General features: G+C 50.8%; 1 protein-coding gene across 1 annotated transcript; it reads left to right on the top strand.

Annotated features, from left to right (window-relative positions):
• Positions 1-796: 796 nt before the first annotated feature.
• SPARC (secreted protein acidic and cysteine rich) lies at positions 797-23,898 on the top strand. The gene is made up of 10 exons (XM_060144065.1): positions 797-926; positions 11,260-11,329; positions 12,829-12,891; positions 13,490-13,577; positions 14,991-15,112; positions 16,930-17,050; positions 18,808-18,941; positions 19,818-19,966; positions 22,035-22,183; positions 22,669-23,898. The coding sequence occupies exons 2-10, from the start codon at positions 11,273-11,275 to the stop codon at positions 22,695-22,697; spliced, it is 912 nt and encodes a 303-aa protein (XP_060000048.1). The 5' UTR covers positions 797-926; positions 11,260-11,272; the 3' UTR covers positions 22,698-23,898.
• Positions 23,899-27,902: the final 4,004 nt, after the last annotated feature.

Below are 27,902 nucleotides of genomic sequence, written 5' to 3'. Positions count from 1 at the left end.
ATACAGCCTGAGTGAACCAAGCTGAATGTAGAATCAGCCTGCCTACCCCACTTCTAGCCACGTGATCTTGAGCACGTAACTCAGGCTCTTTGCGCCTCTGTTTCCTGATTAGTAAAACAGGCATAATAACAATACCTATGAAAATTCTAAGTCCTCAGTAAACCTTGGCCATTGTTACCTCTGTGATTGTAGTCGATATCATCAATTACCTTATCTGTTCTATACTGATGACATAGATCCCCCAGCTAGAAAGCTAACCCCTTCTGTGTCCATTGCTGGTGCAGCTAGAGTTTGAGTGGCTATTTTTAGACCATATCCCGAATCATCAGCGATGACGCATCAATGGCAGCTTCTTTAGTCTGTATAGAGGCGAGTCCTAGCCTTGCCTCTGTCACAGATACAACCCCCTCCAATTGCTCTGCCCTCCTCAGCACTGACTAATGTTAGGGAGGCTCTTGTAAAGATCACTGGTCATACAATCAAGACCCTTGGGCCTGGCTCTGCCCCTGGAAACCTGGGGTGATCCCTTGCCTCTCCAGGCCTCAGTTCCCCTCTGAACAAGGAGGAGGCTGTTCTAGGTGATTCCTGCCGCCCCTTCTAGCCCTGGCGCACCGCTCCGTCTGTCTGTTTAGGCAACGGCTCCAGAACCCATGTGGCAGGCGGGGGTAGGGGAGGTGGGCCGTCCTGACCCACAAGGAGAGGAAGAAAGAAATGGAAGACAGAGACAGCTTTGGCTGTGGGGAGAAGGGGAGGGGGAGGGAGGGGAAGGAGGAGACACAGGAGGAGGAGGGACCGCGGCGTGGAGGGCGAGACCCAGCCCAGAGCTCCGAGTGGTTTCCTGTTACCAGGCTCTAAACCCCTCACATTCCTGCAGACCTTCAGACTGCCCGGAGCTCTCGCCTGCTGCCTTCCTGCCTGCCACTGAGGTATGCAAGACCCCTGCCCTGCCCGTCCCTTCTCTAGTCCCATAACCCCTGCACTCTGGTTCACTCCTCAACTTTGTGTACAGGGGAGGGGAAGCTATGCCGGGAGGTCTCTTAGATCAGAGACAGGGATGTGCATCTCCTTTGGGCTCCATCATTGCTCTCCTTAAGGGACCACGGACTTGCTGCCTGTCGCTTTTCAGGATAACTTGATCTCCCTTTTAGGTTCGCAGAAAATAATCAGACTGTCTTTGAGGGAGTCTTTTCTCTCTGTCTCTCTCTGTGTCCGTCTCTCTGGTTTCAGAGGCTGCCTTTACAAATGTGGCAGCCTCTTCCTTTCCTGGGAATCTGATCTGGGCACAGCTGCAAGAGGGACCGGCCGGCAGCAGTGTCTGCCCTGCTTCACATTCCAGAAGAAGAAACTTCCTAGACTTGGTTCTTGGTCAGCGGCTCTGTTTTCCAAAAGAGACTTTGCCTGAATGATACATTGATCTCTGGAAGGCAAAGGGGGAGCCTTAATTTTTAATCAGCACCTCTGGGAAGGCTCCTGTTTCCCTGGAATTTCTCCCCTCTCAAACCCCATCCTCCAACACACACACACACACACACACACACACACACACACACACACACACACTCACTCACTCACTCACTCACACACACACTGATTCCGGTGCCATTCACCCTGAAATAGCACTATCAGACAGTCAGTCTTATCCTGGGTTCCCTGGGGTGTAAACACAGGAAATGGTCAGCAGTAGCCCTCTGTGTATCTAGATCTGAAGACCCCAGACATCTGATATGGTCCAGCTGAGGCACTGGGTCTGATGGGAGGCTGGGTGGGGGGATGTGCTGTAAAGAGTGGAAGGGAGGAGGAAAGATGGAGAGGGTTCCAGGGCAACCTTCTCACACCTTGCTATGAGAAGCTCAAACGCTACACAGGCTGGTGTTAGGTCTTCTTCGGTCTACGGCTCCACTGGCTGGTTGAGAAGTGGACTTCCTGAGTCCCTGAGGACACCAAGAGAAAAGGGGGCATTGGGAGAGGCATGTCTTCTAGGAAGCCCACTCTGCCCCAAAAGAAACAGAGAGGCACACATTTTCCTCCGGAAAATTCTATCCTATGCAGAACACATAGAGAAAGTGTTCTCTCTGGGGTTAAACTTCTATACACCCCAAGTGCTGACAGTAGGGTGAGAAGCACATCAGAAGCAAGGTGGCAGACCGAAGGCACACATTTTATGTGTGATCTTAGGTAAGTGTCTCCTCTGGACTTAGTCTCCCTGTCTGTGAAGTAAGAGGGGTGGACTTGATTGATGGTCTTTGGGGTGCCCGGCGTCCTCTGAAACTTTCAAAGGAAGGTCTCTTAAACCAGAATCCACGGACTAGCTTTTGAATAGGCTTAAAGGCACCTGCAAACCCCTTAAATTTGTATATACAGTAGTGTGTGTGTGTGAGAGAGACAGAGAGACAGAGACAGAAAGAGGCAGAGACAGCAGCAGTGTAGAAGAGGGTGTTCACAGCCTTCGGTCTTAACATATTCTCAAATGGATGCTGACCCTCCAGGTAGCCGGAGGGCATGATGTGGAAGATGGAGTGGGTGGGTACTGGAAGCAAAGGTGTTTTTGCAGGAGGATGAAAAACTGAAACGGGAGTGGTTGGGGGAAGAGAGAGTTAACTCAGCCATCAGCTGCCACATCGACAAAGCCTGGAGCGGAGGGAGGGAGGGTGGGGAGGAAGGGGGCGGTGCCTGGGGAAGGAATCAACTTTTGAAACTTTTTCCAAGTCCCACCCACCAAAAGGCTCTTCTTTGCTATGACTCACTCTATGAGGAATGCGAGTTGCCACGGCAACCTTTTTTTCAGGGTCTCTGCCTGCTGGCTGGGGACTCTAGAAACACTTAGAACATCAAGCTCAGTCTGAATGTCCCCCACTCCACTCTGTCCCCAAACACCAGGACAGCAAACTCTAGGTCCTGCCCTTCTGATCTCCCAGCACCCCAGGGCAGCTGTGAGGCTGTGATATGCTTCCCGCTTCCTAGACAGGCAACTTGAAGACCTGAGTTTCAATTCCACCTCTGCCTCTAAAGTGCCATTTGACCTTGAACTAATGGCTTCTCCTTTCTGAGCCCCAGGTTCCTCTTTGGTTAAAAAGCAATAACAGCACCACCTCAAAGGGATACTGTGTGGACAAAACAGGGTGATGCACAGCGAAGCACTTGCTACACTGTGGCCCTCCCACTTAATCAGATGGGTTTTTAGAACTGATGAGTTTATGGCATCCAAAGAGTTGAAACCATCCCCAGCTTTTTTGTCTGGCAGCTTCATCATCTTGGGGTTTGGATATAACTTCCCTTTACTAAAAGTGCCGACAGGCACATTTAAACGAAATAAATATTGTTCAAATTCTTTTGATTTGGGCATCTTCTTGAGTATTTCCCAAGAGTGTTGTACCCTCCAGTGAGGAAAGAGCATTGGCCAAGGCAATGGCAGAGGTGGATCCTAATTCACAGTGAGTGACATTTGGAAAGACACTTCCCCTCTCTGGACCTCAGTTTCCCAATCTATTAAATGGGGAATGTAACCAATGTAACCTAGATGGTCTCCAGGTACCCCTCCAGCTCTGAAGTCCTGTGAACCTAAATGCCAGGTGCTGCTTTCATTAGAAGGAATAGTTGGGCTACATTTTTAACACCTCCTGGCCCCCTAGTTGAAAAGAAAACAAGAGAGGATGGGCTAGGGGGTCTTGGGTTACATAACAGTCCTGCTAAAATCTTTATCCATCTCTAGAGACTTGTCAACCAATAGCATGGCTGGGGTTTGCTATTCACAAGAGCAGTCTTCCTTGCTGAAAATAAGCTATAAATAGAAAAGGATGGTGGAGGAAAGAGCTGAGGATGTGAGGTAAACAGGAAAACATTTTATTTTTGAGGTTATTTAGATAGGTAGTTATGTGTGCAGAGATAAAAAACCCACGAGGATGCCAAATATATAAACATTGATTTCACCAACAGGCACCCACTGGCATAGCTAAAAATAAATGTCTCAATACGTGAGCAGACACAGAAGGTCATGCACTCAAAGCTCTCCCTGAACGATACCCTGACTCCCAGACAAGGCCCAGGTGTCCATTTTGATGCATATGCAAACCCTGACCCTCACCAACACAGGCTGAAACCAACAGATGCCGAGTCAAGCAGACATGCACAGAGTCGCACACACAGCTTCACGCAGAGGTCCTCAGGGCCATAGGTCACTCATACAGATACACAACTGCTGTTTGTAGCCACACACGTGTGTGCACAGCCAGCTCTAACTATAGGCCATGGCAGGGAGACAGACTCCTGACCGTCTGTTACATATTACAGACAGAAATTGAGACTCAGGAAGGGAGAATAACTCACTTAAGGACACACAGCAAACTATTGCCTGAGCCACACTTTCAGATGTCTGGAAACATCCAGATGTTCAATGCGTGTTCTGTTTGTTTCATCTGAGCAGGTTGGCATCCTCCATACACTCCTCCCTGTAGAGGCAATGAGCCCCGCGAATAGTAAGTGATGAGCAGGACTTCTTTCTCTCCTTTGCTGGCCTGCCATGGCCTAAGCCAGCCCGCATGGCTTTGTCATCAGGGCAGCAGGATGTGGCTAAGGGGCGGCTGCTCATTTGCTTCCTGCTGGCTCCCTCCCTAACCTCCTCTAAAGGAGGAAAGGGAAGGCTGGAGCTGAGTTTTCAGCCAATCCTGGGGATGAAAGAAATTACTTTTTCTCTACAGCCCAGAGCCTGGGTCCTGACCCCAACCCTGAACTCAGGGACAGCTGGGCTGTGCAGGCCCAAGGCCAGCAACCAGTGACTTGACAGAATTATTTAGAAAAACAGCCTCCCTCTCACCCAGAAGATGTCTTAGACAGGAAATTAACTCTGCCCTCACTCATCAAGCTATAGAGCCTGATATCTATAGGGAAAATACAAATGGAAATAGCAACTCTCTCCAGAGCTGGGTTCTTTCAGAAACTTGGTATTAACCCATCTCATCTGTGGATCCTTCTGGGCCATCTTGTGTTGGTCATAGCCTTAGGATCCTGACTTGATCAGATGAAAAATTAAAAACGCAAACATCTGGATGTTTCTGAACATCTGGGAAGTTTAGCTTGCCATCTGACCTCGAGTGAATTATTTTCCTTTTCTGTTCCTCAGTTTCCCTATGTCTAAAATCAGAAGCATGGCAAAGAGATTTCCCAGGGCTTGACAATGCCAATCCATTTGTAGCAGCTGCCAGAACTGTGTTCAGGATTTGAATGCCACTCTGGACTTTAGAGGAAAAGGTCGTATGATTGATTAGTAATGTCTGCCACATGCACAGGAGGGGCAGGTGGAGGCATATATGCCACAGATTTGCTATCTTTAGGATGTGACAGCCTGGACACTTTGATGTTATTTTTCATCCCCTTCATTGTGGTCACCCAGATGCAGCAGTGGCCCCTAGGGGGAGCCAAGAAGGAGAGCCTGAAGCTCCACCCTGGGGCCTCTCCTAACCATGGTGAAACGTGGCATCTCAGTTGTGTTTATAGAACCTCAGTCAGATTGATTCTAGTCTCACACTCTGGGGCTACTTCTGAGTTGCCTCTGAACCTTTTCAAAGCTAGGCTTGAGCATTCATAATACCCTAAAAGTTTCCCTTAGCTTCTTCCCTTCCAGCAAGAAATGTTAGAAGTGGAAGCAGGGAGTCAAGGGGCAAGTTGGGAAAGGTGGTATTCTGAAAGATTTCTGCCTCAGTTGACTCAGAATGTCAGGGCTGAAAGGAACCTTAGGGACCCCCCTGGCCCCAAGGGCTTCAAACTCTGTTCATGAAAGAACCTAGAGGCATTCCAAGGTGTCTCAGGGGGTGTCCAAGTGTACAGGATTTCCAGCCCCCATCTCAACACCGCTTTCACCTGCTTTTTTTTTTTTTTTTAATTTCAAGCTAATTCATTGAATAGATAATAGTACATTCACATGTTCAACAAATGCAAGAGGCTCTTAGCTGTTTCAGATTTGGACTTTTGCAGAAGACTTCATTGAGAGAAAGAGCTCCTGGCTTCTATGTTGAATACACTGGTCTAAAAGATCCCCCTCATTGTGCAGATGAGTGGCACTAGGTGAGGTCCAGGGAGTAGAGGAGCCTACCCTAATCTGCATGGTGAGCTGGGAGCAACATGGCCAAGACTCGAACCCAGGACCCGACTTCCACATCACCTCTGACTGGCTGCGTCTGCTCCCCCGGGGTGTGAGTGCCCATGTGGCTACACTGGCCGTGATGGTGCCTCTCTGGCCTGGCTCAGCCCTCCTTCTGAGTCCCGGCTCCCGGGCGGGCCTGGCTCACTCACGGGGTTCCTTTATTAGCCTCTACACTTGTTTTCCTCTCTTTGGGCTTGTTTACCAGGAACATGTGTTTTTTTGGAGCCCTTGTTTGCAAGCCAAACAGTGGAAGCAAGACGCCTGGTTTGCGTCAGCAGCTCAACTGAGAGGGCAGCCTGGGGCCGGCTCTGTCACTGTGCCCACTGGGGGCTGGGCTGGTGTGCCTGAGACCAAGAGGAGCAATGTCTCCTTTCTCCACCCCAACACCTTTTCTCCCTGGGCCACAGACAAAGAGCTGGTATTCTTGGCCTGGATTTTCAAGGGGGATGGAGATTCTGGGATCTTTGGATTTTAAGATGCTCTTCCATTGCTAACCTCTTGTATTCTCTCGGGCAAATCACCCATGAGCCTTTCAAGGTAGGTGTGTTATTTGCATTTTACAGATGGAGACATGAATTGAGGCCCAGAGAGGGAAAGTCACTTTCTGAAGGTCACACAAATGCTAAGTGGCAGAGCCAGGATTTGAACCTGTATGTTCTATCTCCAGAGCCCCTGGGCTTACCTTTCTACCATATTGACTCTATAAAAGTTGATAACCACCCTGTCTCATATGGTAGCCACTAGCCACATGTGGCTACACAGATTTAATTAAAATGAAATACAGTGAAAACTTCAGCCCTTCATTTGCCCTAGCAACATTTCAAGTGTTCAATAACCACTGGTGGCCAGTAGCTACCATATTGGACAAGGCAGATATAGAATATTTTCATCATCTCAGAAAGTTCTATTAGACTGCATTGCTCCATAAAGTCTTCTACTCAAATAAGATTTGATGATTGCATCTCACATTCTGTGTTTCATGTTCTTAGGGGTCTATGATTCTAAGACCCACGATCTAAAATTTTATGATTCTGACATTTCCCCCAGTTCTGACGTATAGGGACTTTTCAGTGTCCAGCGAGAGCCCAAAGGAGGCCCGTTATATTTTGAGGGAGATGAACTGGGGGCACTGGCTGTACTTTTCCATCCCCAGAGAAGTGACCTCAGCTTCGGGTCCTGCTGGCAGCCAAGGATGGGTTTTCAGCCATCTCCAGAGCAAATAAAGGCAAAAGGAAGGGACTGGATGTACGGAACGGGAGGCAGGACAGGCGGCGGGGTGGGAGTGAGCGGTGTCTGCATCTGATGACCACTGAGCCAAGGGAAACACACCTCCTGCCCCCCTCATCCCCCCACCCCCCCAGGCTCCTTTCCTTCCCTGTAACTTGGGCCAGTTCGCAGCCCGAGTGGGCCCCCTTCAGGTGAGCACGTAGGGAGGGAGCTGCCACAAAGGGAAACAGTGTGTGAGGTGGAGGGCACGCCAGTGGCAGAGGGGGGCAGCCTGGGTCCTCATTCAGCCCTGCCGCTCGCTCCCTGGGGCTCTGGGCAGGTTTATTCCCCGGCTCCGGCTCCGGGCCTCAGCCTTCTCTCCTGTGTTAGAAGGCAGAAAGACATGCCTTCAGCCCCCAGTGGGATGCCGGATTATGAAGACATTTTGAAAAGGATAAACACAGGTGTCATTACAAACTAAAGAGATACAAAGAAGGGAGTTTTCACTTAAAATTGCTCATTTATACAGAAGTATTTTTATTTTCCCTGGGCACGCCAGACCTAGGTTTGATTGGCAAAGGATGGGTACACAGCTGATAATTTCTGGATGCTGGGGTTTGACCCTGTGTTCTGACCTTGCTGGCATTACTGATGCACCCCCTTAGCTTTGCAAGATGGGTGCCTTGCCTCTTCGGCCAGTGATGGTTTACAGAATCTCCAAGAGGGAGGTCATAGGTATGCAGGGAGTATGGTCGCGCATCCGAGAACAGTCCAGCTGCCCCCCTTCCCTCCCATCCCATCATCTGGAGGGAGAGGGTTCTGGGACTGGTGAGGTAGCACTGGGCACTGGGCAAAACCTCCAATTTGGAGAATAACTCCTCCTCCAAGATTTCGTGTCCTTTTCTTAACACTCTCACTTTCCGCTTTTCTCTCCCACCCCACTCCCATCTCCGAGCATGACCCCTGTGAGGCCCAAGCCAACGCCACGGGAAGGGAGTTTGTCAGCTTGGAAGGGGCCTGAATGTTGCATGACTTTCTCCCTCTCAACCTCAGACTCCTCATTGTGACAGCAGGACTCAGAGCCCTCCCATGCCTGCCGGTGTGTCAGAGGCTCCAAGGGGACAGAGTACTATATGGGAGGCCTTTAGAAACTATAAAGTACTGTAAGATGTAGAATTATTTTTCTCTTCCGGCTGCAGCACCAAGGATGTGGGTGGCAGAAAGGGTCAGTGTCTCCCTGGGAAAGAGCGCAGGTGGTGAGGCAGGACAGACAGAAGAGCTGACCCACAGACCCTTCCCTGGTCAAAGATGAGCAGTGCCTCTGCTCATATGAAGGACACAGACTCTGGAGACATCAGTCTTCCTGGCTCTCCAACCTGAAGCTTATTTCATTTCCAGTCCTAGTTGGGCTGTTTCTCTAACGATACGTCTTCTCTGCAATTGGAGCCCAGACGAGATGACTTCTTTTGTTCCTGCTACGAGTCTCCCTTTGACCCTTCAACTTCAAACAATCTCAGACAAGCCCTTCATTCATGCTTCCTCTCCTGTTCCCTTCGTCCAAAGCCACACACGGGCGTTGTTTTGCTTGTCTCTTCCAAATGTGGAAGGAAGAAGGGAGATTTTTCCACCTCAAGGCTTGCGGGGAGAGGGGGGAAGAAAAGCATACAGCTGTGTGAGGGGAGGAACGTTCCCAAAACTGCCTGGAAGGGGAAGACTGGATTCCTCTGGGAGTTCGGGACATCGTGAAGAAAAGCCAAGCTCCCAGGTGGATATTTTAAAATTTCTGTTGGTTTTATTTCTTGTATACTCTATGAAATAGTGAGGTTTAGTGTCTATTTCAATCCAATAAGGGACCATTATGAAGTCTGCCCTTCCCCTGTCTGTTTCCCCAAATACCATAATCCAAGTTAAAATGGAGGATATCAGAGGGGAGGATGTATGCCTAGACCAGCATATGCTGTGACAGTTTAAGGGCATCTTAAGGGCCCAGGCTACCACCGCAGTGCTCACCTAGTCTAACCCTCTCAACAGAAGGGGGAACCAAGGTCTAGAGAGGATGAAGGATGGAACCAATACACCAGGCTAGTATTTCGACAGAATCAGAATCCCTGGTATTTAGTTCCAAGCCAAGTGTTTATTCCAACGATGCCAGGGTACCTCCCACCAAGGTGCTTGGTCAGTTGAGAAGTCTTGGGAGGAACTAGGGATAATGGGACTGATATGGAAGTTTTTGGGGACAAACGAGGGAAGATACGGTTGTTGCTCACCTTGGCTAAAAGCTGCTTGGGGGCAGAGGGAGCATGCTTGCTCTGTGTAGCCACAGAAGGACCATCAGAATAGACCAGGAGAAGCTTGAGGGAGGCAAACTGAACAGTATAAGGAAGACCTTTCTAAAGCCATTTGGAAACGGAAGTCCATTCAGTTAGAACAAGAAACGAAATGTCCCCACCATAGTTCCTCAGTTAGGGATGGCATTTTGGCAGTGAACCATCAGAGGAGATTCTGTTCCAAGATGCCTTCCGGTCATGAGATTGTTAGAGTCGAGAGCTCAGCATCTAGAGGAAGGTCACAGCAGTGACCAGGGCAGGAGAATTTTCTAGATCTCAGCTAACATCCTTTAACCGTGAAGGGGAAAGGGAAGGTACCATGCAACATATGTAAGCATTTGGATATTAGTTCTCACACAGGATCCAGAGAAGTACCATCCTCCTGGGTAAATGGAGGAAAGTATGGCCACAGGTTCCACTGGGCACACTCAAAAACTATTGTTCTTTGTTTAGCATGTAGATCTCATTGTCTCAAATTGGCAAGAGGTTGCTGCCCATTAGCTTCTCTTATTAGAGATGGGAAGGAAGCAGAAGGAAGAGGAGGGGAGGAGGAGAGTTTGGGGTATAGGAAGAAAACAATCCTAGAACACCAGGGATTGAAGGGACCCTTGAACGTGATCTGGTTCAGCATTGCCCAGACTTGACGAATTAGCCAATCACCTTTGTCGAATCACTTTTTAAAAATTTAAGTAAATGCATTGAGGGGACTTCCCTGATGGCGCAGTGGTTAAGAATCCGCCTGCCAATGCAGGGGACACGGGTTCGAGCCCTGGTCCGGGAAGATCCCACATGCCGCAAAGCAACTAAGCCCGTGCGCCACAACTACCGAGCCGGCACTCTAGAGCCCGTGAGCCACAACTACTGAGCCTGTGAGCCACAACTACTGAAGCCCGCACACCTAGAGGCCGTGCTCCTCAACAAGAGAAGCCACCGCAATGAGAAGCCCGCGCACCGCAACCAACAGTTGCCCCCACTCACTCCAACTAGAGAAAGCTCGCGTGCAGCAAGGAAGACCCAACCAGCCAAAAATAAAAATAAATAAATAAATTTTTAAAATAAATAAATAATAAATGTATTGAGAAAGGAGACTTAAGATCACTACCATAAATGGAAAAATCTGTGTACCTTTGTCATAAATAGAAGGAAACTATAAAACTAAACACAAAGGAGACAAAACAAATTTATTGAATTCCAGCTGGATGTAGTTTCCTGTGGAGGCTCTGAGCCAGAGGCATACTCTCGGTTCAAAAGGGATGAGTGTTAGGTGTTAAAGACACATTAGCACCAAACTGAGACTCTCTCATATAATCAGGATTGAAAGAGAAATGAGTAGAAGCAACTTACTCCCGTGTCTTTCACTATCCTTTAACATGGACCATCTAAAATTACCTTGCATATCACAGGAATTCAGCGTCAAGAACTCTCCATCGATCATCCTCCCCCTTGGGGACTTCCCTGGCGGTCCAGTGGTCAAGACTCTGCGCATCCAATGCAGGGGGGTGCGGGTTCGAGCCCTGGTCAGGGAACTAAGATCCCAAACAAAAAGAAACCTCCCCCTCACTGAACTCTCCATCTCTCTCCTCTCCACAGGGTTCCTAGCACCATGAGGGCCTGGATTTTCTTCCTCCTTTGCCTGGCCGGATGGGCCTTGGCAGCCCCTGTAAGTACATAAAGGTCACATCTGTTTGGTCTTACCTCCCATCACCAGCCCAGGGGCATCGAATCTGCCAGCCCTAGATGCTCAGAAGGGACAGAGACTTCCCCATCTTGATTTAACTGTCTAATTTAAAAAAAAAATTGTTTTTTTCTTTAATAAACTCCGAAGTAAAAGTGAATGAGGACCATTGGGTGGAGATTCCAGAGAAGAGAGATTTCCATGTAACATGAAGATGCACTTTTTAACAATCAGAGCTTCCCAGAAAGGGACTAGAATTGCTTTAGAAGGAACTGACCTGTTTGTCATATGAGGAGTTCTAGCAGAGGGCGGGGATGCTGATGGGGGTGATGCTAGAAGGGATTCAAGCCACAGAGAGAGGGCTGAGTTAGTTTCTGAATCAGTGAGGGCTACTTGGTTGCAAGCAACAGACTCCAGTCTGACTAAATTAGGAGGGAAAAGGATATAGGGGTAGATTATAAAATCAAAGGCCTTGGGGAGAACTAGAAAAGGGCAGCTCTGGGATCTGGGAGGTAAGATCTAATGGACGGTCATGGAGGTAAGATCTAATGGACCATCATGGAGGTGTTGCCATTTGAATGTCTCTACTCCGACAGTTTTCACATCTTGAGAAAATGTGCCAAGAAGATTAAAAAAATTCAAAGAGAGCCAATCTAGTTGAGCTTGGGTCCTGGGCCTGATTCTTGGCCAAGGGACTGTGAGGCACCTTGACTGACAGGCCCTCCAAGAATCGCATGGAGAGGGCCAGCAGTGGTCATCCAATGCTACGCTGGAAGCTGTGACCAGAAGACGGAGGAAGAAACGTGAAGCGGGCAAAGAAAAGTTTTTCACCTATGATTCCCTCACCCTCTCTTCACTAGAAGGTGTGATGATGGTAGATGCTGGCAATCCTGATCAGGCAGTGAGATTTTGGCAAAAGATCTGGCAAGTCAGCATCACTTTTAGAAGAAGCCCCAGCCAGCCAGGCACCTCAAAGTCATATGCTATCTTGCTTCTTCTAACTCCAAGTTGACTCCAAGAAGGAATCGCCAAATGATAATAATAACGATGATGATATCATGCTTGTGGGGAAGATAATGACCTCTGTTAAAATTCAGTGTTCATCCCCTCTGGGTCTCAGTTTTCCCATCTGTAAGATGAAGGGAGTTGGTCTGCATTAGCGGTTTTCACACTTCATGGGAGCCTAAGCGGCGGAAATGTTTTTCCAAGCCAAACCTTAGATAGAAGCTCCAGATATAACTATAAAGGGAGGTGCTCCAGAGCCCCACAGGGCCCCCGTGTTTGGCTTCTCCTGTGTCTCATCCCTGCTCACAGAAGTCCCTGAGGGGCTCTGCTCATTGGAGACCCCCAAGTGCACAGCCTTGGGGGTCTCCAACGAGCCGCTCTCCTAACTCCCCAGCTTTAGAGGTCCAGGCCGAGGCACTTCAGCAGTGAAGCTGGCCTTGGCCCTGACCTCTCCAAACCCCATTTTCACTTCCCAACAGCAACAGGAAGCCCTGCCTGATGAGACGGAGGTGGTCGAGGAAACCGTGGCTGAGGTATCCGAGGTAGGTGGGGAGGGACCCCAGACCTGCGGCCCCTCTTTGCCCACATCTGCTCCCTGAGAAAGCCAAACAGGTGCTGTGGGTCTCCTGCTGGAACGGGCGCAGCACAGATGTAGATCCTGTGTATCCTCCAATCCTGACACACTCCTGAATGCTCCCCAAACCTTCCACGGAACCTAACAGCTGGGAGCTATGATTTTGAATTTTGTTTACTTTTTAAGCTGTGGGACATTTTTTCGTAGATGATCGCCCACGGTCTTCCCCATATGTCAAACAGATGAAAGAGGAGCTGCTCTGGTGTGGCTGGAAGGGTGCAGAGCTTGGCACCCCCTCTTGCTCTGACCCCCCTGGCGGCCTCTGAGGCATCTCCCTAGAGCTCTGGGGCCCTAGAGGCACAGCGGCCTGTAAGATTCAGTCCCACTTCTGGACCTGGCAATTGTGCTCTCTGTGACCTGGGCCCAGTGCCCTCTCCAGCTTGTCTCTCCCCATCCCTTTGTGGGTACCTGAGGCTCCAGGCAAGCCCCCTCCAGGCTTTGCCCCTTCCTTGCAGGTCTGGGATGGGGGTGGGGCCATTTGACTCATTCTTCCCCCTCCACCCCAGGTACCTGTGGGAACCAACCCCGTCCAGGTGGAAGTAGGAGAATTTGATGAAGGTCCTGAGGAAGCCGAGGAGGAGGTGGTGGCTGAAAGTAGGTCCCTTCCCCGTGTCTGGTCACATGAAGCCTCTGCCCTCTGCCACCTGGGCCTAAAGCGTGGGCCCAGCGTGCATGAAGTTCCTTCCCAAGGAAATGCAGGGTGGGGTCCTCGCTGCAGGATGGGCCGTGGAGGAGAAACTGCCTTGACTGAAAGGTTGGGATTATTTTCTGGAATCTGGAAAGATCTATTTATAGCCAGGCCTTGAGTGTCAGGAAGGGAAGTTCTCCAGCTGCAAATGGCCTTCTCCCCTTATAGCCCTTTACTGTAATTCCAAAGTTGGGTTTCCCATTCCCACTGAGGTCCCCAGTCCCATCTGGTCACTCGATGGCCCCAGAAGCTTTCACACTCGTGAGCTTACTTGATTTTCACACAGCCGTGGGGAAATAAGGCCTGGAAACCTGACACAACTCATATAAGCCTACCCGTGGAGTTAGCGCCAGGGCCACAGCAATGACCCAGGGCCTCTGGCTCCCACCCACAGTGCCAGCATTCCCATCCCACACAGTGGAGATGCTCCGTACCCCAGGGGCTAGTAGCACAGACTCTGGAGGCGAAGCAAACAAGGCTTGCCTCCAAACCGCCGCCTCTTTCTGCGATGCCCTCCGACAGCCCGCGAAGCTTCTCTGAGCCCAGCTTCCGCATGTCTTACTTGGGGAAGGGTGAAGATGGTAGATCCTTGCCCCAGGGCCGTCAGAGGATTATGAGATAAGCAGAAGCGCCCTTGGCCCAGGGCCTAGCAGGGCAGGCCTCCAACAAAGCATGACTCTGATACCCCAGCCAAGCACCAGGAGGAAAAGGCTAGACGGGCTCGCATCCTGAGGGCACAGAATATTCTCATTGGAGCAGAGGGGCGTCTACTGAGTCGCGTTCCCTCCCCTCCACGCCCCTCATCCAGTGTTTACCAGACACAGGCAGGCTCTATTGTTCAGCGTGGGCCTTGGGGCTCTGCTCCCTTTTCCGCTACAGCCGCTCAAGTCTGTTTTGTTGGGCCTTACAGCTCCCTGGCTCCGTGACAACAGCTGACTTTCCAAGTCATTCTAGAAAGTCTATTCTAAAATCCCAAAATGCCTTGCGATGACTGATCCACCGACAGCTGAGGACACAATGGTTGCTTCCATCCTTGGGGGAGCTACATGGTACCTGGCGCTCCTGGGTCCCAGACTGAGCCCCCAGCCCCCCAAGTGTGCCTGGCCCTGACCTCAGACTGAGTCTCTAATCCCCAGACTGAGCCAACCGCTCCCCTACATGCCGATTGCTGGGTTCAGCAGAAGAGAAGGGAGGACGCAGGGCTGCTCAAAGCCCGAGTGGGGGCCACAGCCTAGGACTTCTGTCCAAGGATCCATTGTGGGGTGGGGTGGACGTGCTAGCCCGGGTGATGCTAACCGGGTGCCCTTGCGCTCTACCAGACCCCTGCCAGAACCACCACTGCAAACATGGCAAGGTGTGCGAGCTGGACGAGAACAACACCCCCATGTGCGTGTGCCAGGACCCTACCAGCTGCCCTGCCCCCATTGGCGAATTTGAGAAGGTGAGGCCTGAGGGACAGGGGCAGGGCGGGGGGCTGGGGTCCTCAGAACACAGAGCATCTGCCCAGAACACTGCTGGCTTGGTGGTCCCACGGGGCAGCTCCAGTCTCAGAGGTCCCCTCGCTAGGTGTATTCACAGCAAGTGAGTCGGAGGGGAGGCTCTTCCCGTCTCTGGACTCTCCAGCAACCACCAGGAATTGACGTGACGCCACCAGCTTCCAGCTCTACTCAGACTCCAAAGGGAATGAATGCATCAACACCGCCAGGCACCGAGATAGGGGCTTTCTATGTGGGAGCAGCCTGGCAAAGCAGCAGGTCCGAAAATGTGCATTCTGGGTCCGACTGAAGGCTGACACCAAACCCCATCGCCACCACTTGTTAGTGTGGGATCTGAGCGATGTTCCACTCCAAGGTTTCTCACCTCTAAAAATGGGACAGAAATAGACTTTATCTCATAGGGCTGTTGTGGGGACTTGTCAGATGATGTCTGGTACTTAGTAAGTTCTCAATATGTGCTATTTAAAAAAATCTTTCAAACCTGTTCATTGCACCTCCAGTAGGACTCAACCATCCATCCATCCATCCATCCATCCGTCCAAGTAAATACTTATTGAGCACCCATGCATGTCAACCATTGTGCTAGTGGTAACCTAGCTCAGGGCAACAAATCGAGTACCAGTATCATTCCCACAACCTCCCACCTGGCTTCTCCATCTTCAATCTCTCCCCAGTACAGCTTATTCTCTGGGCTCCAAATTTTAGCATCTTTGTCAACTCTCCCCTCCTCGTCACCCCTTCACCCCCTACCGCACTGGTCACCAATGCCCATCAGTTCTCCCTCTGCAGTGATAATATAAGCAATAAGCGTGTGCAGGATGTTCAACGCAAGGCTCCCCTCCTCCTGACACAGCCACTTACTCTGCCACTGCCTTTGTTCAGCCCACGGCATCTCTGCTCCGCCACCCACTCATGCAGAGATTCACTAGGAGGACCAACATAACTCAGCACACAGTTGCACTCACCGCTAAGAATTAAGGGTATGTAGCTGGATGAAAAGGGAACAAGATACAGGCAGAGTGTGGAGGAATCCATGCACAGTCTTGCTTACTCTTCCCCCTGCCATGAGGGGTCTCACAGAACCCACTCTTTCCCCAGCTACAAAGATGAGATGTAGCCACATGTGAGCAAGGCTTCTGCCCAAGGAAGCCCTTTAGAGACTCAGCACCCAACGTTTAACTGAGGGCTAGTCACACAGACATCCTCTCCCTAGCATGTACCCAAAGTCCAGACTCCAAGCAGGAAAACCGATGTTCAGCATGAACCATATTATTTGTACAAGCAATCTAGGCACAGTGCGCCACTTTCATCATTGTGGACAGTTTTCTAACAGTGCAGGGAATTGTTTACCAGCCACGTTTTCAGACTCCAGCCGAGGGCCAACCTCATAAGCACGCCTTTCTAAGGATAACAATCCCAGGCCTGCTGTATTAACTCTTCTGCACACCCTGCGCTTTACCCATCCTCACCTTCAATTCATCCTTTCCATATCTCCCAGGTTTGCTTTCCCATGTCTCAGCCCTGACTCGGTCATACCACAGCTCAGAGACCAGCAGTGGCTCTCAGCATGGGCTGAACATTGGCCTGGGAGCCCAAAGAGTAGATTCTTGTCCGGGCTCCACCACTAACTCACTGTATGACCCTGGGCTAATCACGTTCCTTGCCTGGCCTTCAGTGTCCCCATCTCTGAAATGGGCAAGGATGGCGGTACCAGCGAAGGGCTCTGGGAATGAGTGTGACGCCCTCTATGCTTTGCCGCCAGGTGTGCAGCAATGACAACAAGACCTTCGACTCTTCCTGCCACTTCTTTGCCACCAAGTGCACGCTGGAGGGCACCAAGAAGGGCCACAAACTCCACCTGGACTACATCGGGCCTTGCAAGTGTGAGTCTCTCCTCGGACCCTGCCGAGCCTCCCATCTCAGGGAGGAGGCACTGAACTGGCACGGATGCTGGCTCTGCCACTCCTGTGCTGTGTGCTCTTGGGCAGATCTCTTCCCCTCCCCGAGCCTCAGGGTTCCCACTTACAAAATGAGATGATTGTCTACGAATAGGTGTCTGCGTGCAGGACATGTCCAGGGAAGAACTGAGCAGTTGTGGGAGCACAAGATCAGGGAGGATTTCTGGCCTGTCACTAGCATCCGAGACAGCTCATTTCTTTCCTGTAAAGATGAGGAAGTTCTTCTGTAGGGCTAACCACAATCTTTCCTGCTTCAACACGTGAAGCAAAAGTGAGGTTCTACCTGGGCCTATAAAGTGTTTTAAAACTACTTGAATTTGAATGCTTTAAAATTGGGGCAAGGCCGTCAGTTCCCCTTAGGCCCTGTTACTCAATATTGTCATATCCTTGGCCATTTTACTCCATTACATTCCTGTCTGCCCGCATAAGACATATGATTCACCACCTTCTTCTAGAAACCTGGGAGCCGGGTGTTTGGCGGAAGGGATGCCAGGGTGTCGTCTGGCCCTTTGTTAGTGATCCCAGGTGCAATCTCAGCTGGCCGAGGCTTCTGCTTCACCGTGGCTGCCTCCCTATCATCTGAAATACCCGAGGCCACCTCTGCTCCCCTCCAAGACAACACCCACGTGGTGTGTCTGGTACATCCTGGCATCAGATGACCCTGGGGAGGGCCCCTCACCTGCCTCAGGTGTGCAGCGTGCAGAGAGGTGGAGGAGGGGGAATGAGGTTCTCCTGTGGTCAGCCCTGCTCTCCCAGTTACGGGGCCCAGGGTGTGAAATGAGAAGGCACAGCCTAGAGAAGGAAGGCAGCGGGAGGAATGCTGGTAGGAATTCCTGGGCAGTGAGACTGACACGTGCTGAGAGGCTCTCCCGTCCTCTGGGGCGTATCACTCACTCCCTCCAACTCCTAGTGTCTCCAACCCAGATCTTCTCTTCCATTCCCCAGCTGCTGGTGAAGAAGGTTGTGGCCCTAATCACAGAGAGGGCTTTCCATAGGTGAAAGGATGAGGGAAGGATGGACCCCTAGGCCCTCAGGCACCCACATGCTCTGGTGCTGGATGAGGCTCTGACAGTGTGGCCTTAGTCAAGCCCCTTCTCTCCACACGGACCTCTAATAAGTCCAACAAGAGGGTGGACTTGGAGGAAATCTCCAGGTCTGACATTCTGGGATCCTAGGTTCCAAAGACCAGGATGGAATCGTATCGCTAAGAATGTTCTGGTGATCAAGCATACCTGAATCCCCACCCCAGCTAAGCAGGGCCTATGGGTGGATGCTATTCCTCAGTATCCCAGCTTCAAACACCTCTCAAGAGTCAACATCATCATCGAGGGTCCTGGCCTCTGTTTTCAGGGTGCAACACCCAGAAAAATGCAAGAGCCATTGGAGGGAACCATTTCCCTCCGCAGATCAGATGAAGGTCAAGGGGACAGCAGACGTGCCCTTTGCACTTGCCCATTTGCAGAGTATTCTTCCCCCCACACAATCTCTTTTGTTCAAAAGGTGTGAAGACACTGTGGCCCAGAGAGGCTGAGCCCTGTGTTTCAATCAAGGTTGCTGATTGAAGCTTCTTGCTGGAGGAGGGCGTGGGGCATGGGGCAGGGAGAGCCGCCCAGCCAGCATGTTGGCCCTCAGGCAGGGAGAATCAGGGTCTGTGCTGACCATCCTTGTGTGTTGGACCCTAGACATCGCTCCCTGCCTGGACTCTGAGTTGACTGAATTCCCCCTGCGCATGCGGGACTGGCTCAAGAACGTCCTGGTCACGCTGTACGAGAGGGATCAGGACAACAACCTTCTGACCGAGAAGCAGAAGCTGCGAGTGAGTGTGGTACCTTTTCATCCTGTCCCAGGGCCCCTGAGCTGGACACCTCCTGGCCCCAGGCTGGCTGGGATCCACAGTCCCATTCCTAGATCTAGACCCCTAAGTGTAAGCCCACGTCCCCACTCCAACGAGTGCCTGTATTCTGGGCGCTAGGACACAGACTCCTCCTTGCTGCCTTTGAAGGCTCCTAGAGTACATTCACGCCTTAAAGGCTCTGAGGAGTCCTATAACAAAATGACCTGCTGGGCTTCCCCGGTGGCGCAGTGGTTGAGAGTCTGCCTACCGATGCAGGGGACACGGGTTCGTGCCCCGGTCCGGGAAGATCCCACATGCCGCGGAGCGGCTGGGCCCGTGAGCCATGGCCGCTGAGCCTGCGCGTCCGGAGCCTGTGCTCCGCAACGGGGGAGGCCACAGCAGTGAGAGGCCCGTGTACCGCAAAAAAAAAAAGACCTGCTCACTTTGTCTCCATAAGAGACATAAATAACTTTATTCCTTTTTCCTTCTGAGTCCATGGATCTTAAACTTTAACGGACACACCAAGCGCTAAGAGTACTGATGAATGCAGCTCCCTGGGCCCCGCCTCAGGCCCACTGAATCAGTGTCTCTGTGAAGTGAGCCCCAGGAAGCTGCATCTGAACATACTCCCCAGTCATTCTGGTGTGGCAGCCCTACGGAGAGCCCTTTGAGATCGCCCCAGGCCTTCATTTTTGTGGTCGAGATGCTGGTACCCATCTACGCCACTTCCTTTCCTCATTTTGAACCGTGGCCTTGGCTGGCGTCCGCCAGCTCTGGCCTCCTGTCAGAGGTGGGAGGGGCCCTGACTGGTCTGCACAGCCTCCCCGGACTCTGTCCCACGCGTCTCTGCTCCCACAGGTGAAGAAGATCCACGAGAATGAGAAGCGCCTGGAAGCCGGGGACCACCCCGTTGAGCTGCTAGCCCGGGACTTTGAGAAGAACTACAACATGTACATCTTCCCTGTGCACTGGCAGTTCGGGCAGCTGGACCAGCACCCCATCGATGGGTAAGACCCCAGGCCCTCCGGATCCCGGGGAGTTGCTCTGGCTTGGCTCTGGAGTGGACAGTCATGGGTCAGCGTTGCTAGGTGCACTAGATGCGGTCAGAAAACCTCCCAGTGGCCTCTGCTGCTCCCAGCCCTAGAGCCCACGGTTTGCCTAAGGGCTGTGGCAGGAAGGGACAGGTGTAGGAGAAAGGATGCAGGACCAGGAGGGAAGAAAGCCATGAGACACTCCCTCCTGCCAGAAGAGGCAGAAGCCATTGGAACTGAAAAGCCGTCCTTAACCCGGTGAGTGTTGGCCTGGGGTATCCATTCACGGAGGGAGAGCGAGCTAGGAAGGAACGCCAGACTCCTCGGGGCGGCAGAGCCAAGGTGGGGCGGGCTGTGTGCTCACGGTCCTTCAGCAAGACCCTGAGACCCAGCCCTAACAGGGCAAACCGGCCCTGGAAGTTCTCAAGAAATTCACAGAGCCAGCCCCATCCCCAAGGCAAGCCCTTGGTTTGATTGCAATGAGTTAGGAAGTGCTGTGTAACTGCCCTGCAGGATAGGCAGGGAGTTGGTCAGTGAACAAACACTGAGTGTCTATTACACGCCCAGCACGATGCTAGGCACGGGATTGAACAGTAATCGGAACTGACATGGCCCTTGCCCCCACGGAGCTCACACTCTGGGTGATGATCAGTTTTTTCCCAATCGAAGGAAAAAGTAAAGAAGGCTCCTGGAAGTTGCAGGCGGAAGCTGGTGCACCTAGAGCTGAGCAGGGGTGGTCACCCTCACTACTGCCTTCCGGCCTTCTTTTGCTGTGTGTTCTTGGAGCAGCACGAAAAGGAAGGCCACCCTGCTCGCACGCTGTGCCCAGGGATGCTCCCCTCGGGGAAGCTCACCGCTCCCTCCTGGTCCAGCCCCTGTGCCTGGAATCTGCCCACCCTGTGGGTGATCCCGGGGGCCTGGGGTCTCCTGAGCACTGGGAAACTCCCTGCTGCTTCTCTCCCAGGCTCTTTCCGTGGCTGGGATCCATCTGAGTCATACTGTGGCGGGGAGGGCAGAAGTCAGGGGACATCTGGAGCTCAGGCTGAGCGAGGAAGGGGCCAGGAGGGAGGCTTCTGGATGGAGCTGCAAGGACTGTGAGTCTGGGAAAGCTCTTCAGCCTGGGTCAGGGGATCCATCCTTCCCCTCTCCTTGTCCCAGAGCTGCCTGGTGACCTTGCTTAAGTCCCCGCCCCTCTCTGGGGCTCAGTTTTCTCACTGGTATACAATGAAGCGGGGGAGGGTTCAGTTCAAACACTGTGTGATTCCTTGCAGGAGTTGGGTGGGGCAGGAGGGCCTGGGGTTCAGAGAGATAATTGGAGTCAAGTTGTAGTCCCTTGGGGAAGAGTGTTTTTTCAGGAAAACTAATTGAGGGCTCTGGGGAACAAGGAAAAAAAATCATACATGTGCTCTGGAGTCCAGGCCAGCTGGAAGGACAGTGGGAGAGAAATCAAAAGGCCTCCTTCTTACACATGACACAGTGTACAAACGATAAAATTCCGTCCACCCTCCCTGCCAACCCCAGTCTCTTCCCACGCTCCTCCCCGGAAGCCAGCACTTTCTTCATTTTGAGGCATCTCTTTTTAGCCTCTTTAATGTGCATTTGCAGCTGTAAAAACATGTGTCCACAGAAAACATGCATCGTTGTTCCATACCAGATTTTGATCGACCAATAGCAGAAATGCTGAATATTTTCAGTTTAAGTTTCTGTGCCCTCAACTCTTAGCCAATTAGGAAACCCATGCACCAAGAGACCTGTGTTATGAACCCACAGACATCAGAACAGAAAGGGCCCTTAGGCGTTATGGTCAACTCCTCCCCCTTTGAGGGAGGGGCAAACCGAGGCTCAGGGTGGGGCAGGGCTGTGCTCTCAGAAACACAGCAGGTCAGTGGCAGAGCTGGAGGGAGACCCAGGATTCTGGCTTCTCATCTTGCATTGAGCATCCTTGCCTTTGGCCCCGAGGGGCAGGCTCCCTGCCCCTGGCTCCCCATGCAGGGGTGTGGGGCTTTCTCAAGCTCTCAGGCTCTCCCCACCTCATCCCCTGCAGGTACCTGTCTCACACCGAGCTAGCCCCACTGCGTGCGCCCCTCATCCCCATGGAGCACTGCACCACCCGCTTTTTCGAGACCTGTGACCTGGACAAGGACAAGTACATCGCCCTGGACGAGTGGGCCGGCTGCTTCGGCATCAAGGAGAGTGAGTGTCTGGGCAAAGGGGCCGCCGTCCTCTCCCTCCCTCTTCGCTGCCCTCTCTGCCGTCTGCGTGTCTGTCCTCTCTGCCCATCTCTGCTCTCTGTGCCTCATTAACTTCTGTCTGCTCTCCCTGCCTGGGTGGGCCTCGCTCTCTCAGGCAGCTTCCTGATCCTTCTCTGTCCATCCATCGGTGTCTCCTTCTCTCTCCCTTCCTCGAGCATCAGCTCTCACTCTGTGTGTAGCACTACTTTGGGAACTGACAGGCACCTAGAGAGGAGACAGGGAGCGTAACTTGGCAGTGGGTGGAAGTGACAAGGACCGGCCAGGGAGGGGGAGACCAAAGTTCTCAGTCATAGGCTCCCTGGTTGACCTTGGACGGGTCACCTGGCCCCTGGTCCCGGGGATGGGTGGGATCCGCCAACTCTCTGGGAAGCACATCTCCATCAACACCGACCTCCAAGTCTAACGCTGCTGCTTCTTGCTTTACAGGGGACATCGACAAGGATCTCGTGATCTAAAGCCACGTCTCCACCTGCAGAACCAGATTCTCTCTCTTTGACCTTCCCCCTCCTGTTTTCCCCAATGTTTAAAATGTTTGGATGGTTTGTTGTTCTGCCTGGGGTCAAGGTGCTAATATAGACTTAAATGAATACATTAACGGTGCTAAACATGGAAATTTTAACCCAAGTCATGACATTCTTAGCTGTAACTCAGCTAACACGGCCTCTTACTCTACTAACGGTCCCACTTTTGTCTTAACCTTTGCACCTCTCTGCCCATCGTCTTAGTGGCATATAGGTGGAAATTTTGATCTGTTCAAGTCTGCCTTCAACACACGTTGCATCTTTAGATTTTCACTTTTCTGTTTGAAACTAATACTCACTGTATCAGACTTTGTGTTAATTTTATTTCAGGGTATTGGCTGCCAGGGGGGTCATCCCTACGTGGCCTGAAGTTGGGCAAAGGGAAGTAATAGACATGTGATGTTGGCAAGGATGTTTCTGGGGCTAGAGGATCAGTGGTGGGGAAAACCTGCAGAACCCACCAGCCAGAACCATGGATAACAAATCTTGTTTGCCCGGGGCTGTAACTGAGAGAAAGAACCCAAGACTGTGTTCTGGGAATACATAAACTCTCACGTCAACCCGGTTCCTCACCATTCCCCACCCCCCTCACTTTTCAGTGCTGTTTCTTTTCATATTAGGCTGTTTGTTCAAACTTTTCAGAGCCGTGGACCATCAGTTCTCTAGAATCCACCACACCTCTGGGGGACAGATCACCACATTGTACAGGGCTGCTCCCCTCTGAACTGTCTTTGGGAGATGCAGGAGCAGGAGGGTGTTTCAGCCAGAAAGGCCAAAATCAAGAAGAGAGGCTCAGAATGTTGGAAAACAGAAAAAGTGCAGTTGGTGAATCGGTTTTGTTTAGGGTTTTTTTTTTGGTTTTTTCCTCTTTTTTCACATCTGGATGGCTGTCATGAGGGATCTTTCCTGTGGTTGCCAGCACGTTCCTCCTCTTCTCCCCCACCCCTCTCTTTTCTTTCTATTAATCAAAAGAAACTTCAAAGTCAATGGGATGGTCGGATCTCACAGGCTGAGAACTCGTTCACCTCCAAGCATTTCATGAAAAAGCTGCTTCTTATTAATCATGTAAACTCTCACCACGATGTGAAGAGTTTGACAAATCTTTCAAAATAAAAAGTACTGACTTAGAAACCGCCTTCCTGAGCGATTTTGCATGTGTCTTAGTGACCTCATTTCCCTGACACGCCAACACATGGACATTCGTGTCCATACACAACTGTAAAAATGCAAAGTTTTGCAAACACACTTTTCTGCTTTTGTACACACACATGCACACACACACAGGCTTGCTTATACACAGGGAATGCACGGTGCTTATAAGCACAGATTTAGCTTACTCTTAATTTTATGACCTGGGGGCTGACCTTTTTCATGACTGCACTTCATTATCAGAGCACCAGGCTAAGCAACTCTCTCCCTTCACTAACCACTCACTCATTCATCCAGCCATCCATTCAATAAATGTTTATGACATACCTACTCTGGACAGATCCCATTCCAGGTGCTATGGGCACAAATGTGGCAAAGCAGACAAAGCATTTGTTCTTCTGGCTTTTACAGTCTAATATGGAATGGGTTAAAAAATGTACAAATAAATATAAATTACAAGATGTGATAGGTACACTGAAGGGAGAGTATAAGAAACCAGGAGTGTGTGTCACAGGAGGACACAGGATTATACTAGAGTCCCACTATCCCACATGGTAGCTACCACCCATGCATGGCTATTGAGATTTAAATTTAAATTAATTAAAATTTAAAACTGAGTCCCTAAGTCACTCTAGAAACTTTTCAAGTGCTTAATAGCAATACATGGCTAGTGGTTACCCTACTGAACAGGTAGATCCAGAACATTTTCATCAATACAGAAGGTTCTATTGGACAAGGCTGTTCTAGGGCTTCCTTAAGAAAACTTGAGCTGAGTCACAGAGGAAGAGAACGAATGAAGCGTTTGGAGGGGCAGAGGTGAGAGAGGGGAGAGGTCTGGGAAAGGGCGTTCCAGGCAGGGGGAACAGCACAGGCAAAGGTCTTGAGGGGGTGGGGCGCACTATGAATCCCACGCCAGTGTGGCTGGTGTGCAAAATGAGGGCTTATCCTGGATGAAACTGAAGAGGTGGACAGAGGCCAGACCCTGCAGTCTGCTAGGCCATGATATGGAGTTTGGATTTTATTTTTTTGTTTGCAATGGGAAATTGTTGGAGGGTTTTAAACCAGGAAAGAGACAGACAAGATTAGATTGGCTTTAAAAAGAACACCCTGGTTCTGGAAAGATAACGGCATCCTAAGTCCACAGAGCACATTTCGAAGCTCTTTTGTGCCCACCACGCTGGTGTGATATTTCAGGCTGGTGTTCCAAGGCACCCCTTCGAGACAGAGAAACAGGTCCAGGAAGTGTGCTCCGTTGCAATGGACCACAGAGCTAGGTCTTCAGATGCCAAGCCTAGAGTTGGTGTATTCCTCTCTTATTTTAAACTATTTTCAAACTACTAACATAATACAAACTCATTAAAAAAAATCATAAAACTCATCTCATAAACTTGTATTCTGGTGTTCTGTTTTCACACCAGAAGGAGGAGAGACTGGCCATTTGAGGAACTCAAGACCAGCACTAGTCTCATAATCTCTGGGAATCTAGGCAGAGACTGATAGCGTAAATTTCGGTAACGGCTCATTCATTCATTCGATGACGTTCACCAGATGCCTGCACTATGCTAGGCATGTCCTATGTTCTCATGAGTAAGCTCGGGCATGGCCCCTGCTGCCCTGGAGCTTTCATTCTGGCTAAGCAGACAATGCACAAGTCAGACCATTTTGGGTAGAAACATGTGCTGTAAGGGAAATAAAGCCAAGAGCTCTGATGGAACATGGCTTCGATGGGTTGTTCCTTTGGGTAGGGAGGGAGATGTGATGTGACATTTTCCCTGAGACTGTAGGATGCAGTCCTTGTGCCTTGGTCAGCCTGGGGCAGATCACCCGTGCAACACACAGCACCCACTATCACGACAGCTCTGTCACCAACTTACTCACAGATGAGGAAACTGAGGTTTGCGGAGATTGAGTGACTTGACCATGTGATGAGGCAATGAAAAATGGGGGGAACTGGAATCCAGAGCTTTCTCCCCCATATCTGGATGCCTCCCTATAGGGAGTTTCTCAGTTTTCAAGGGAAAGGCAGCATCAGAGAGAGGCAAGGAGCATGAATCAGCCTGGGGCCCTGGGAGGACAGGGTGGGGCTTCACTGACTGCTGGCTGCAGCAACATGGATCAGCTGAGTTGAGAGGGGCCCTCAGAATCCGTAAAGGCAGTGTTTTCACATTCTCCTTCTATCTGTGCTTCTCCTCCCTTTAAGTCAAATCTCTTAAAAACAAACAAAAAACAAACCAAAAGAAAAACTTACCATTTAAAAGAAATTATCTCATTACCTTGGGTGGAAAACCAGTATCATTTACCATAGAGATAAACCTTAAAGATAAATTTTAAAAAATACAGTGGAAAAAAATGTCACCCAATCATGAATGTCCCCTGTGCTTGAAGGATGCTCTGTTTCTTGTCAAAAGAAGAAATCTAAGAGACTTTCTCTTTGATAATCAAATGGTCCAGAAGAGAACTGAATTACACTTAATTCAATGTTAATTCATGCCAAGTCTATAAGTCTCCTAACATCACCTCCTGCTCTGAAGTGGTGGGTATCTCTCCCTCTGAGCAATTCCTCTTTTCCTTGAAGGGGGTATGGGTCCCTTGGAGATCATCTAGATCCTGGTAACAGAAGCCAGCCTCCCTCCCTCCCTCCCTCCCTCCCTCCCAACATCTGCTGCAGAACTGGACTGAGCCCCATTCAGTCCAATGACCAAACACTGAGCTTGTTTTCCTCATCTGTAAAATCCTGATGATAATGGTCCCTGCCGCATAGGTCATGGTCCCTTCCTCATAGAGGAGGATGATGATATTCCCAACTTAAATGTGAGGGGCCTGGTCTTTCCCCACTGCCTGGACTGGTCCTTTACCCCTGGTCCTCTCTCATTTGTAAGGTTTCAAGACCACATCCCCTTTGAGAAGAGACTCAGGCAGGTCACAGTTGTTAGGCTGTGCTGGGCTGCCTGGTGTCTGTGTTGGTTTTGGCTTTAAGACAGCAAGGGTAGGGCTTCCCTGGTGGCACAGTGGTTGAGAGTCCGCCTGCCGATACGGACGACGCGGGTTCATGCCCCGGTCCGGGAAGATCCCACATGCCGCGGAGCGGCTGGGCCCGTGAGCCATGGCCGCTGAGCCTGCGCGCTCGGAGCCTGTGCTCCGCAACGGGAGAGGCCACAGCAGTGAGAGGCCCACGTACCGCAAAAAAAAAAAAAAAAAGACTGCAAGGGTTAAAATATGTCCAACAGGAAGCAGAAATAAGGGCACCCTAAGGAGGTAAAGAGGCTCTGGATAGGGAATCATAAGTCTAGTTTCCAGGACAGGGGTGTGAGCCTGGACAAGTGCCTTCCCCTCCGGGGTCCAGTCTCCTTTCTATATAATGGTAGAGGGGGAGCTGACTGAGATGGTTTCTTCTTCAGAGACTCTAAGAGATCTCCCCATGTCTCCTTCTGAATAAGCTATCCTAGGGATGAGTAAGGACCTGGGGCCATCGAAGCCTCACAACCCGGTTTCCAGATGGCCACCCAGAGCCAGAGGGACCGCTCCCTGAGCCATAGGCCTGGAGCTCGCTGAGCTGAGCCAGGGCGCCCTCTGGTGGAGCATGGGAGAAGGGCTCCCAGAACAGTGGGATGCCTCTAAACTGACTGCTACAAGCATCCGAGCCATAAGAACCCACAGAAGTCATCAAGCCCAGGCCCCCTCATCTTCCAAACGGGGAAACTGAGGCTTGCAGGAGCTGAAGATACCCCCTCAGGTAGGAATTCCAGATAAAACACAGGACTTCCAGTTAAACTTGAATTTCAGATAAACAACAATTTTTTTTTTTTTTTAGTGTATGTCCCATGTAATGTTTAGAACATGCTTCTATTAGAAAATTATGCATTAGGTATCTGAAATTCAAGTTTAACCAGGTGTACTGTCATTTTCTTTGCTAAATCTGGCAACTCAACCTCCAGTCCACCCACTGAGTTAATGTCTGAGCTGGGACGGCAGCCCAGATATGGGTCAGGT

The sequence above is a fragment of the Lagenorhynchus albirostris genome, chromosome 3 (genome assembly GCF_949774975.1).
Source record: "Lagenorhynchus albirostris chromosome 3, mLagAlb1.1, whole genome shotgun sequence".
In the NCBI taxonomy this organism is placed as follows: domain Eukaryota; kingdom Metazoa; phylum Chordata; class Mammalia; order Artiodactyla; family Delphinidae; genus Lagenorhynchus; species Lagenorhynchus albirostris.
This window is presented reverse-complemented; position numbering and strand designations above follow the sequence as displayed.

Excerpts from the sequence above, each read along its gene's own strand:
- SPARC (XM_060144065.1), top strand. The coding sequence starts at position 11,273 with ATGAGGGCCTGGATTTTCTTCCTCCTTTGCCTGGCCGGATGGGCCTTG. Across the intron at positions 15,113-16,929 it reads CCATTGGCGAATTTGAGAAG|GTGTGCAGCAATGACAACAA; the intron begins GTGAGGCCTGAG and ends CTTTGCCGCCAG. Across the intron at positions 22,184-22,668 it reads CTGCTTCGGCATCAAGGAGA|GGGACATCGACAAGGATCTC; the intron begins GTGAGTGTCTGG and ends CTTGCTTTACAG.